The following is a 14,046-nucleotide window of genomic DNA, read 5'->3' as shown; positions in this document are numbered from 1 at the left end:
CCCGCCGCCGCCGCTCTGGGAATGGTGTCTGAGGATTCCCCGTGATTCAGGTCTGGTAACTCCTCTCTCCTTTGGAACCATCTGTTCCTCCTCCTGCCCCTCAGTTCGTTTTCTAAGCTTGCCTTTGATGCTCAGGGCTTCTGGCTTGTCATACATACACTCGCTTCACTTGTTTTTTTGGGTCTTTGTTGTAAAGGGGGCTTGCTGGAAGCGTCTGTCTATTCCGCCATCTTGGCTCCACCTCCACTCCCACTCATTTTTGTGTTTAAATATCATTGTGGGTTTCAGAATGAGGTAAATCCAATTTAGGTTGACCTTAAACTTTACCATATAAATACAAGAATTGAGCTTAATGTTGCCTTTGCTTGGATACGTTCCATTTCCATATGCAACAAGCTTGCAGCAGAGAAAAAGCTGTGAAGCTCTGCTTTTTCCTGATGGCAGCTTTCACACCCTTTCTGCTGTGCTGGTCACTTAGGGCTGTCGTGAGTCCGCTCGGGCTGTGATGTCCGCTAGCCAGATGCTGCTATTTCAATTAAAGTTAATTATGCTTAAAAGTTCAGTTTCTCAATTGCAGTAGTCATGTGTTCTGTGCTAACCAGCCAGAAGGGGCTAGTGGCTAAATATTGGACTGTGTAGAAAGAAAGCGTGCCTGTCTTCAGAGAAAATTCACTTAGATGGTGGTGCTCAAGAATATATACAACCAGTGATAATCTGTGTGCGTCCTCAGTGATCAGTGTCATAGGCCAGAAGGAACAAGAAAACAAAATACAGTGTCTGCCCATAGACTTACAGTCTAGCCTGAAAGTTTTAAGTGAATGATGAAATACCAGAGGCATCTGATACCTGTAATGAAAGGCCCTAACCCGAGAGTCAGGTTAGATTGCTTGAAAGGGAAAGTTATTTAAACGAAGATTGAGAACATTAGTTTTATTTAAGTATGTAGAAAACCCCTATATTTTGGGAAGGTTGTTTATGTGAGCCAGATTACACAATTAAAAATGAAATTTGAAAAATATGTTCTTCCTGTCAACTCCCCCATGTAATGGTGTATGTGTTGATCTATAAGGGACAGATTTACATAGGTGAACCCACAACTTCAACATTGGGTCCCTGATTCCCTGGAGGAAATCAGGTTCAAGTTTTGCAGCCTGACCAGGCCTGGCTGCTCCTCCTGCTCTGGGAGAAGTAAGTTCCACCGTCTGTGATCTCGTTGCAGAAAGCGGAGGCCCGTGGAGCTGCCTGAAGAGCGCAGGTGTGTGCTCTGGAGGCTGCGGCCTGTTCTGCCTTCAGTGTAAATGTCCTCAGGGTGGAGCATTGCCCTGCGCCTGGGAGGAAGCCAGAAACCTGGCACTCCCTGCTTCCTCAACAGTGTTTCCTCCCCATCCTTCTTCTGTTTCAGGTCTCAGGTGTGGTGCAAGGAGAACTGGGGACCTAGGGCGAACATCTTGCACGTCCGTAAATCACAAGGAAGGATTTCAACTGCTTCAACTGGTGTGTGGACCAAACATTGCTCATCTCCTTCCATACTGCCCAGTGCTGTTTTCATCCCCATCCCTCTTCCAGCAGTGGCTTCTTCTTGGGCTTAGAGACGACATTCCTGCAGACTTCGGAAGCTAGAGAAAGAAATGGTGAGTTCTACAGAGAACTGGGTTATTCTCTCAGTATGTAGGTGAGGCTTGATAAGAATTGTTGGGGGGCCAGCTTTGTGCTGCAGGATTTTTGTTCCTCAGTGAGGAAAAAAAGGTGGCAGAGGCGGCCAAGGGACTGAGCCCTAGGAGGCATCCTGAGGCCCTGCTCCATTGTCACTGAGCCCTTCCTCAGCATATATGTAGCTTTTCAGATTTGGATACCTGGGATCACGTTCCTTATGTTCCTCTCAAAGCTTGCACCATGGCACTTTAAACGTCCACTCTGGGCCTTGGTGCTCCATGTTAAATGAAAGAATCTCCTGAACAGAGCCTGGTTATGGAGCAGTTCTGGCTGTGGAGGTGGAGCCCCGCCCTCCCGAGCCATCCTTGTCCTTTGCTCTTAACAGGTTTCTTGACTTCCCGCAGACACTGTATCATTTTCTGTGCAGTTCTTAAACTACAGCTCCCCTGTGCACAGAATGTTACGGGTTAGGAAAGGGCAGAGAGAGTGTGTATGTGATGGTCATCTCTGCTTATGGGTCCTGGGTGATGTAGGTGATATCCTGACATCACCAGAGGCATGATGGTGGGGACAGTGAATAGACTTAGATTTTGTGTGGGGTCTCCAGATCCACTTTTTTCCGCCAGCGGGTAATGCTTTTGCCTTGAGTCTTTCAGAAGTGTGGAAAGTATGCATCCCCAGTCTAGGTCCTTTGTCTTGCCATCTATGCCTACCGCTGGTATTTAATTCTGATAATTTTTTACTGTTTTCCATAGTCTTCAGTTAGAATCTAAACTTAAAATGTTTTCTTTCACTAGAGAAGCTCAACATGTGAGATGCATGTATTTACATTCCTGGGTTTATGTTTTCCACTGGAAGAAAATTTCTAGATCATTTGATGTATTTCTACCGAGGATTTTTCAATTTAGTGTATGGTAACTTCTCAGACACAGAGGGATCCTTATTTTAACTGATGTAAAAGTTACTCTAAAGGTTACTTCAATCTCCAGAAAGTTTTAAAAGACTCATATGTAACAAGTCATGCCAGAACCCCTAATGTGTTAAATTGCAGAACGCTGAATTGTGCTCATGAAGAACCCTTACATGGATCAAGAGGCAGTCGTTCAAACAGAACAAGGGAATACTGCATGGTTTAAAGGCCAGAAAGGTGTGTGTGAGGGTTGTATCCTTTTACTATAATTATTCAGTCTATATAAAAACTAAAACCAAAGCCAGTACCATCGAGTTGATTCTGACTCATAGCAACCCTGTAGGACAGAGTAGAACTGCCCCATAGAGTTTCCAAGGAGTGCCTAGCAGATTCAAACTGCCGACGCTTTGGTTTGCAGCCGTAGCACTTAACCACTATGCCACCAGGGTTTCCTCAGTCTATATAGTGAGTATATAATCCAAGAAGCTGGACTGCGTGAAGAACTGGACAGCAAGATCGGACTCATTAATAACCTGTTATCATGGATTCAATTGTGTCTCCCCAAAAATATGTGTCAGCTTGATTAAGCTGTGATTCCTAGTATTGTGTACTTGTCCTCCATTTTGTGATTGTAGTTTTATGTTGAGAGAATTAGGGTAGAATTGTAATACCACCCTTACTCAAGTCATCGCCCTGATCCAAGGTAAAGGGAATTTCCCCGGGGTGTGGCCTACACCACCTTTTATCTCTCAAGAGATGAAAGGGAACCAAGCAGAGAGTTGGGGACCTCATACCACCAAGAAAGCAGCACCAGGAGCAGAGTTGTGACCTTTGGACCCAGGCCCCTGCATCTGAGAAGCTCCTCAGCCAGGGGAAGTTTGAGGGCAAGGAGTCTTCCTCCAGAGCTGACAGAGAGAGAAGGCCTTCCTCTGGAGCTGACACCCTGAATTTGGACTTTTAGCCTACTTTATTGTGAGGAAATAAATTTCTCTTCGTTAAAGCCATCCCCTTGTGGTATTTCTGTTATGGCAGCACTAGATAACTAAGACACCTGTGTTATGCAGATGACACAACTTTGCTGAAAGTGAAGAGGACTTGAACCACTTACTGATAAAGACCAAAGACCACTGCATTCAGTATGTATTATACCTCAACGTAAAACAAAAACCCTCACAACTGGGCCAATAACCAACATCATGATCAATGGAGAAAAGCCTAAAGTTTTCAAGGGTTTTGTTTTACTTGGATCCACAATCAAGACTCATGGAAGCAGCAGTGAAGAAACCAAAAGCCACATTGCATTGGACCAATCTCCTACAAAAGACCTTTTTAAGGGTTGAAAAACAAAGATTTCACCTTAAAGACTAAGGTGCACGTGACCCAAGGGATGGTGTTTTCAGTCACCTCATATGCATGCGAAAGTGTGACGAAGAATAAGAAGGACTGAAGAAGAATCGATGCCTTTTAATTGTGTTGTAGGTCAAGAATATTGAATATACCATGCACTGTCAGAAAACGAACAAATCTGTCTTGGTTGTAAATGGCGAGACTGTGTCCCATATACTTTGGACGTGTTATCAAGAGGCATCAGTCCCTGGACGACATCATGCTTGGTAAAGTTGTTGTTAAGTGCCCTGGAGTCAGTTCTGACTCATGGTGACCCTAGGTACATCAGAAGAAAACATCGCCTCTTCCTCTGTCATCCACAGAGTCATTATGCTTGAGCCATTGTTGAAGCCAATCTATCTCACTGAGGGTCTTCGTCTTTTTCGCTGACTCTACTTTACCAGAAGGGCATCATGCTTAGTGTTTTGTTCTGTTTCACACAGGACTGTTGAGTCAGAATGGACTAAACGGCACCTAACAACTACAACAGCCCCTCACATATTGAAACGTGTGCTTTCTGTGACTGCCCTGCATTGCTTGCTGTGTCATGAATCAACTTTTTTGTATAGGTTGGTGCACCTTTTTCAGGGCTGTTTATTTTTTTCCATTGGTCTATTTGTGTATTTCTGTTCTGATAGTTGAGTCATGGTGTCACAGTGTTTGAGAGCTTGGCTGCTAACCAAAAGGTCAGCAATTTGAATCCACCAGGTGCTCCTTGGAAACCTTTGGACAGTTCTACTCTGTCCTCTAGAGCCACTTTGAGTCAAAATCAACTCGACAGCAATTGGTTTCTTTTTTTGGTGTGCTGATACTACACTGTCTAATACATTACGGTTTTATTTCCAAGGTAAATACGTAAAAGTGTAGTTATATATGTGACGTTTGGACAAGCCCCTATGCCTTTTTCCTTAGAATTAGTTGTCTGTCTGTAGATATTTACACTTCTAAATACATTATTAATGTATTTTTGTGTGTGTAAAGCTCTAAAAAATAATTCATTTACCTGGAATTTTATAAATTCGTGTAGAAAATAACGGTCTCTACAGGGAGAAAAGTTTTCTAAGTGCTTGCTCCACGTTTTCTTTTCCTTCAGACCATTTGGATGTCACTTAATAATAATTTATAATTTTTGCATTAGGATCTTTAATTTACTTAATTACAGTCCTTTTAGATACCTTTTATTTTTACTAAAATACATTATCTTTTGAAAGTTAATTTTTCAACTACATAGTACTAGTGTATATAAATGAAATATTTGAAGTAAACACTTTTTTGGCATATATTTCATAATCTGCATACTTGCTAAAATCTCTCCCTCTTGTAATAATCTGCACCGTCTTTCAGGGTTCTACATATACAGTCGCTATGAGTCGGAATCGACTCGACAGCAATGGGTTTGGTTCGGTAAGTATACAATTATTTAATCTATAAAGTAAAATGGAATGGATCCCCTCCCATCTGTTGGACATTTTTATTTCTTTCTTGTTCTTTTTTAGCATGTTCTAGCTACAACGTCCATCTTTTGATGCTTCTTGTGTTGCATAATAATTTCCCCATAGAACTCCTCACTATTGCAACTCGAGGCTTGAATTTTTTCTTCAGTTCTTTCAGCTTGAGAAACTCTGAGTGCGTTCTTCCCTTTTAATTTTCTATCTTCAGCTCTTTGCACATGCCATAATACTTCACTTTGTCTTCTTGACCCACCCTTTGAAATCTTCTGTTCATTTCTCTTACTTCATCATTTCTTCCTTTTGCTCTAGCTGCTGGACGTTCAAGAACAAGTTTCAGAGTCTCGTCTGACATCGATCTTGGTCTGTTCTTTCTTTCCTGTCTTTTTCAGTAACCTCTTGCTTTCTTCATGTATGATGTCCTTGATGTCGTTCCACAAGTTGCCTGGTCTTCGGTCACTAGTGTTCAACGCAATCAAATCTGTTCTTGAGATGGTCTCTAAATTCAGGTGGGATATACTCAAGGTCGTGTTTTGGCTCTCCTGGACACGCTTGGATTTTCTTCAGTTTCAACTGGAACTTGCATACGAGAAATTGATGATCTGTTCAGCAGTCGGTCCCTTGCCTTGTTCTGACTGATGATATAGAGCTTTTCCATCTTCTCTTTCCACATATGTAGTCAATTTGATTTTTTTGAGTTCCATCTGGCGAGGTCCATGTGTATAGTCGCTGTTCATGGTGGTGAAAAAAGGTATTTGCAGTGGAGAAGTTGTTGGTCTTGCAAAATTCTGTCATTCGATCTCCAGTGTTTCTATTACTGGGGCCATATTTTCCAACTACTAATACTTCTTTGTTTCCCACTTTCACATTCCAATCACCAGTAATTCTCAATGCATCTTGATGGCATATTCGGTCAATTTCAGACTGCAGCAGCTGATAAAAATCTTCTATCTCTTCATCTTTGGCCCTAGTGGTTGGTGCATAAATTTGATAATAGTCATATTAACTGGTCTTCCTTGTAGGCATGTGGATATTATCCTATCACTGACAGCGTTGTACTTTAGGATAGATCTTGAAATGTTCTTTTTGACGATGAATGCGACACCATTCCTCTTCAAGTTGTCATTCTCGGCATAGTAGACTATATGATTGTCTAATTCAAAATGGCCAATACCAGTCCATTTCAGGTCATTAATGCCTAGGATATCGATGTTTATGTGTTCCATTTCATTTTTGACAATTTCCAATTTTCCTAGATTCATACTTCATGCATTCCGCATTCCAATTATTAATGGATGTTTGCAGCTTTTCTCATTTTGAGTCGTGCCACATCGGCATATGAAGGTCCCAAAAGCTTTACTCCATCTATGTCATTAAGATCAACTCTCCTTTGAGGAGACAGCTCTTTTCAGTCGTCTCTTTTGTGCCTTCCAACCTGCGGGACTCATTTTCCGGCACTGTATCAGACAGTGTTCTGCTGCTATTCATAAGGTTTTCACTGGCTAACTCTTTTCAGAAGTAGACTGCCAGGTCCTTCTTCCTAGTCTGTCTTACTCTGGAATCTCAGCTAAAATCTGTCCTCCATAGGTGACTCTGCTGTTATCTGAATACCAGTAGAATAGCTTGCAGCATCACAGCAACACGCATGCTCCCACGGTACGACAAACTGACAGAAGATTGAAGGAATACACAGAGTCATTATACCAAAAAGGGTTAGTTGATGTTCAGCCATTTCAGGAGTTACTGTATGAGCATGAACCGATGGTACTGAAGAAAGAAGTCTAAGCTGCACTGAAGGCATTGGTAAAAAACAAGGTTCCAGGAATTGACGGAATATCAATTGAGATGTTTCAATAAATGGATGCAGCACTGGAAGTGCTCACTCGTCTACGCCAACAAATTTGGAAGGCAGCTACCTGCCCAACCAACTAGAAGAGGTCCATATTTATGCCTGTTACCAAGAAGGGTAATTCAAACGAATGCGGAAATTTTCGAATAATATCACTAATATCAGACATAAGCAAAATTTTGCCAAAGATCATTCAAGAGCGGCTGCAGCAGTGTATTGGCAGGGATTTGTCAGAAATTCTGTACAGATTCAGAAGAAAATGTGGAACCAGGTATATCATTGCTGATGTCAGATGGATCTGGATGAAAGCAGAGAATACCAGAAGGATGTTTACCTGTGTTTTATTGACTATGCAAAGGCATTCGACTGTGTGGGTCATAACAAATTATGGAAAACGTTGAGAAGAGTGGGAATTCCAGAACACTTAATTGTGCTCATGAGGAACCTGTATGTAGATCAAGAGGCAGTTGTTTGGACAGAACAAGAGGATACTGAGTGGTATAAAGTCAGGGAGGGTGTGCATCAGGGTTGTATCCTTTCACCATACCTATTCAATCTGTATGCTGAGCAAATAATCCAAGAAGCTGGACTATATGAAGAAGGATGGGACATCAGGATTGGAGGAAGACTCATTAACAACCTGCATTATGCAGATTACACAACCTTGCTTGCTGAAAGTGAAGATGACTTGAAGCACTTACTGATGAAGAAGGTCAAAGACCATAGCCTTCAGTATGGATTACACCTCAATATAAAGAAAACAAATATCCTCATAATTGGACCAGTAAGCCACATCATGATAAACGGAGAAAGGATTGAAATTGTCAAGGATTTCATTTTACTTGGATCCACAATCAACACCCATGGAAGCAGCAGTCAGAAAATCAAAAGACACTTTGTACTGTGCAGATCTCCTGCAAAGGACCTCTTTAAAGTGTTGAAAAGCAAAGGTGTCACCTTGAAGACTGCGGTGTGCCTGACCCAAGCCGTGGTATTTTCAGTCACATCATATCCATGTGAAAGCTGGACAGTGAATGAGGAAGACTGAAGAAGAATTGATGCCTTTGAATTGTGTTGGTGAAGAATACTGAATATACCATGGACTGCCAAAAAAAGGAACAAATCTGCCTTGAAAGAAGCACAACCAGAATGCTCCTTAGAAGCAAGGATGTCGAGACCGTGTCTTATATAATTTGGACACGTAGTCAGGAAGGATCAGTCCCTGGAGAAGGGCATCATGCTTGGTAAAGTACTGGGTCAACGGAAAAGAGGAAGACTCTCAACAAGATGGATTGACACAGTGGCTGCAACAGTGGGCTCGAGCATAACAATGATTGTAAGGATGGCGCAGGACTAGGCAGTGTTTCGTTCTGTGGAACCTAGGGTCGGTATGAGTCAGAACTGACTCGATGGGACCTAACAGCAACAACAACTACAAGGTGTAGGATAATGTTGAATAAAAAAACCCATTGCTGTCAAGTCAATTCCGAATCATAGTGACCTTATAGGACGGAGTAGAACCGCCCCATAGGGTTTCCAAGGAAAGGCTGGTGAATTTGAACTGCCGACCATTTGGTTAGAAGTCTGAGCTTTTAAGCAGTACACCACAATTATTAATTGTTCAATTTCTAATGTTTCAGTCACAATCTTCATGCTTCCATCTTGATGAAATCAGTATCTCAATATGTACAGTGATCATTTCTTTGCTTTCCTTTATACTTTTACCTACTATCTGATGATGTTGTCATCATTAGGTGCCATCGAGTTGGTTCTGACTCATAGCGACCCTATTTACAATAAGACAAAACATTCCCTGGTCCTGCGCCCTCCTCACTATCTCTGCTATGTTTGAGCCCAACGATGCAGCCACTGTGCTGATCCATTTCACTGAGGATCTTCCTCTTTTTCACTGACCGTATACCAAGCATGACGTTGGGACTGGTCCCACCTGATAAAATGTCCAAAGTACGTCAGAGGAAGTCTTGCTATTCTCATTTCTAAGGAACATTCTGGCTATACTTGTTCCAATATAAACCAAAACCCACGTGAGATGAGTCCTACCAATAGCGACTGTATGTACAAAAGAACAGAATACTACCCAGTCCTGCAACACCCTAACAATCTTTGCTACGTGTGACCCCATTCTTGTAGTTCCTGTGTCAAACCATTTCATTGAAGGTCTTCGTATTTTTTTTTTTTTTTTTTGCTTATACTCTAGTTTACCTAGCCTGGTGTTGTTCTCCAGGGACTGGTCCCTCCTGATAAAATTTCCAGAGTACATGAGAGGAAGTATCACCATCCTCAGTTCTAAGGAGCATTCTGACTGTATTTCTTCCAGTATTTGCATCCTTAAATTAATATATTTTCTTTTGATTGTTTTTATGTTGTAAACAAATGAAATAATACTTTATGCATCTTTTGTGTCAATTCCTTTAGTTTAAATTTACATTAGGAAAACTTCCATTGGCCAATAGTTTACTTTTTTTTTTTTAATAATTTTTATTGTGCTTTAAGTGAACATAGTTCACTTTTAATTGCTCAGTACTGTTTTCTTGTAGGAAACCCTGGTGGCATAGTGGTTAAGTGCTATGGCCGGTAACCAAAGGGTTGGCAGTTCGAATCTTCCAGATGCTCCTTCGAAACTCTATGGGGCAGTTCTACTCTGTCCTATAGGGTCACTATGAGTCAGAATTGACTCGATGGCACTGGGTTTTTTACTGTGTTTTCTTGTACGAATATACAGTTTTTATATGTCTTCTTCTTTTTGACATCTTATTCTCATTTTGGACTCAACACACTCTAAGTAATCTCTCCATCCCTTCCATAAAATGTTGTCGCCTCGTAGGTTTCTCCATCTAAGTTGTTAGCACACCATCTGCCTTAGTTATCTAGTGCTACTATAACAGAAATATCAGAAGTGGATGACTTTAACAAACAGAAATTTACTTTCTCAGAGTTCAGGAGGCTAGAAGTCGAATTCAGAGCACCAACATTAGGGGAAGCCTTTCTCTGTTGGTTATAGGGGAAGGTCCTTGTGTCTTTTGAGCTTTCTATTTGACTTCTTGGTGATCTTCCTATGCCATGGAATCTATCTTCCCTTTTCTCTGCTTTCTTGCCAGTTGCTTAATCTTTTATATCTCAAATAGATTGAGTGAAGACACATACTACACTCATACTGCCTCATTAACATAAGGAGAACCCCTTCCCAAAAGGGATTATAACCACAGGTATGGGATAGGCTTTACAGCACATGTTTTTTTGGGAGGATAGAGTCCAATCCCTAAAACCATCCTTCCAATTTTCAACAGAAAATATCTTGAATTCATCCTTGTCCTCTGTTCCTTTCACACTTCACCCTTAAGTGCGTCGGGAAATTCTATGGCATCTACCTTAAAAGTCTAGGACCATCCCTCGCACTCACCACCATCCAGCCACTGGCCCAGTCTCAACCATCGTCATTTCATGTTTGATTATGCCTGTAACCTTCTAATTTGTCTTCCTGCATATTACATTTGTCCCCTGCACACCGGTTTTTGAAGCAGTGTCATATCAGTTTCCTCCTCTGCTCAGAAGCATAAAATTGCATTTCACAAAGCTAAATTGTCTTCAGTTGCCAGCAAGTTGCCCAAAGCATCATATGACCACTGACCCCAGTCACCTCTCCAGATTCCTCTACTGTTACTTTCCTGCATCTCATTATGCTCAAGTCACTCTGGCCTTTGGCTCTTCCTAAAACATACACCACATCTTCCCAATTCTGGGTTGTGCTCTGTCTTTTTCCTCTTCCTGGCACAGTCCCTTCTCAGATGTCCCCTGGGCAATTCCTTCACATCCGTCAAGTCTTAGCTCAGGTGTTCTTTTCAGTGAAGTCCACTCTTAATAGCCTAACTAGTACTGCTGCTTGCATTATCAGCACTGCCAGTTCTCTGGATCCTGCTCTAATTTTAATTTTTCCATTGTATCCATCACTTCTACATATACGTTGCTGTTAGGTGCCTTTGATGTATGTAATTACAATCATACATAATTACCATCATGTCCTTCTCCAGGGACTGGTCCTTCCTGATAACTCGTCCAAAATACGCAAGAGGAAGTCTTGCATTTGTTGCCGCTAAGGAACATTCCTCCCACAAGTCTGTCAGTATTTGTCGTACCATGGGGCTTGTGTGTTGCTGTGATGCTGGAAGCTATGCCACTGGTATTCATATACCAGCAGGGTCACCCATGGCAGACAGGTTTCAGCTGAGCTACCAGACTGAGACAGACTAGGAACAAGGACCAGGTGGTCTACTTCTGAAAAGTATTAGCCAGTGCAAACCTTGTGAATAGCAGCAGAACACTGCCTGGTACAGCGCCAGAAGATGAGCCCCTCAGGTTGGAAGGCACTCAGAAGACAACTGCAAAAGAGCTGCCTCCTCAAAGTAGAGTCGACCTTAATGATGCAGATGGAATCAAGCTTCCGACACCTTCATTTGCTGATATAGTACGACTCAAAATGAGAAGAAACAGCTGCAAACATCCATTAATAATCAGAACCTGGAATATACAAAGTATGAATCTAAGAAAATTAGAAATCCTCAAAAATAAAATGGAACGCATAAAGATCAATATCCTAGGAATTGTTGAGCTGAAATGCACTCATATTGTTCATTTTGAATTGGGCAGTCACAAGGTCTACTATGCTGGTAACAACAACTTGAGGAGTAATGGCATTGCATTCATCATCAAAAAGAACATTACAAGATTTATCCTAAAGTACAACATTGTCAGTGATGGGATAATATCTGTACGCCTACAAGGAAGAACAGTTAATATGATTATTATGCAAATTTATGTACCAAACAGTAAGGCCAAAGATGAAGAAATTGAAGATTTTTACCAACTTCTGTAGCGTGAAATGGATTAGACGTGTAATCAGGATGCACTGATAATTACTAGTGACTGGAATGCCAAGTTTGGAAACAAAGAAGAATTGGTAGATGGAAAATATGGCTGTGGTGATAGACACAATGCTAGAGATCATATAATAGAATTTTGGAAGATGAACAACTTCTTTGTTCCAAATACCTTCCCTCACCAACATAAACAGCAACTGTACACATGGGCCTTGCTAGATGGAATACACAGGAATCAAATTGACTACATCTGTGGAAAGACGTGATGGAAAAGCTCAATATCATCAGTAAGAACAAGGCCAGTGCTGACCGCCGATCAGCCTATCAATTTCTCATATGCAAGTTCAAGTTGAAACTGAAGAAAATTGGAACCAAAGTACAAACTTGAGTATATCCCACCTGAATTTAGAGACCATCTCAAGAATAGGTTTGACACGTTGAAGACTAATGACCAAAGACCAGATGAGTTGTGGAATGACATCAAGGACATCATACATGAAGAAAGCAAGAGGTCATTAAAAAGACAGGAGAAAGGAAAGAGCTAAATGGATGTCAGAACAGACACTGAAACTTGCTCTTAAACGTCGAGTAGCTAAAGTAAAAGGAAAAAATGATGAAATAAAAGCTGAAGAGAAGATTTCAAAGGGCAGCTTGAGAAGACGAACTATTCTGATGACATGTGCAAAGACCTAGAGATAGAAAACAAAAACGGAAGAACAGGCTCTGCATTTCTCAAGCTGAAAGAAGTAGAGGAAAAATTCAGTCCTCGAGTTGCAATACTGAAGAATTCTAGGGGAAAGTATTAAATGATGCAGGAATACCAAAAGAGATGTTTCAAGAAACAAGTGAAGCACATGAAGAAGAAGCGTGGCATAAGGATTGGAGGAAGACTCCTTAAGAACTTGTGTTATGCAGATGACACAACCTTGCTTGCTGAAAGTGAAGAGGACTTAAAGCACTTGATGAAGATCAGAGAGTACAGCCTTCAGTATGGATTACACCTCAACATAAAACAAAAACCCTCACAACTGGACCAATAAGCAACATCATCATAAACGGAGAGAAGATTAAAGCTGTCGAGAATTTCACTTTACTTGGATCAGCAATCACCCATGAAAATGTTGTTGTTGTTAGGCACCGTAGAGTTGGTTCTGACTCCCTATGCACGAAAGAACGAAACACTGCCCGGTCCTGAGCCAGCCTTACAATTGTTGTTATGCTTAAGCTCATTGTTACAGCCACTGTGTCACTCCACCTTGTTGAGGGTCTTTCTCTTTTCCACTGACCCAGTACTTTGCCAAGCATGATGTCCTTCTCCACGGACTGATCCCTCCTGACAACACCTCACAAGTTTGTAAGACACAGTCTTGCCATCCTTGCTTCTAAGGAGCGTTGTGGTTGTACTCATTCTAAGACAGATTGGCTTGTTCTTTTGGTGGTCCATAGTATATGCAATATTCTTCGCCAACACCACAATTCAAAGGCGTCAGTTCTTCAGTCTTCCATATTCACTGTCCAGCTTTCACATGCATATGATGCAATTGAAAATACCATGGCTTGAGTCAGGCGCACCTTAGTCTTCAGGGTGACATCTTTGCTCTTCAACACTTTAAAGAGGTCCTTTGCAGGAGATTTACCCAATGTAATGTGTCTTTTGATTTCTTGACTGCTGTTTCCATGGGTGTTGTTTGTGGATCCAAGTAAAATGAAATCCTTGACAACTTCAGTCTTTTCTCCGTTTGTCATGATGTTGCTCATGGTCCAGTTGTGAGGATTTTTGTTTTCTTTATGTCGAGATGCAATCCATACTGAAGGCTGCTGTCTTTGATCTTCATTAGTAAGTGCTTCAAGTCCTTCTTCACTTTCAGCAAGCAAGGTTGTGTCATCTGCATAACATAGGTTTGT

The 14,046-nt window shown here is 41.4% G+C and overlaps 1 protein-coding gene across 1 annotated transcript in view; it reads left to right on the top strand.

Moving 5' to 3' along the window:
- The window catches only part of LOC100662534 (zinc finger protein 345-like), a 43,099-nt gene that overhangs the window by 18,599 nt on the left and 10,454 nt on the right, over nt 1-14,046 (top strand). Inside the window, exons 3-5 of the mRNA XM_023541278.2 lie at nt 1,403-1,631; nt 2,705-2,800; nt 5,294-5,353. Coding sequence (XP_023397046.2) covers nt 5,315-5,353 — 39 coding nt within the window. The 5' untranslated portion in view covers nt 1,403-1,631; nt 2,705-2,800; nt 5,294-5,314. The remainder of the gene's footprint in view (nt 1-1,402; nt 1,632-2,704; nt 2,801-5,293; nt 5,354-14,046) is intronic.

This window comes from Loxodonta africana, chromosome 3, assembly GCF_030014295.1.
Source record: "Loxodonta africana isolate mLoxAfr1 chromosome 3, mLoxAfr1.hap2, whole genome shotgun sequence".
NCBI classification, from domain to species: Eukaryota; Metazoa; Chordata; class Mammalia; order Proboscidea; family Elephantidae; genus Loxodonta; species Loxodonta africana.
This window is presented reverse-complemented; position numbering and strand designations above follow the sequence as displayed.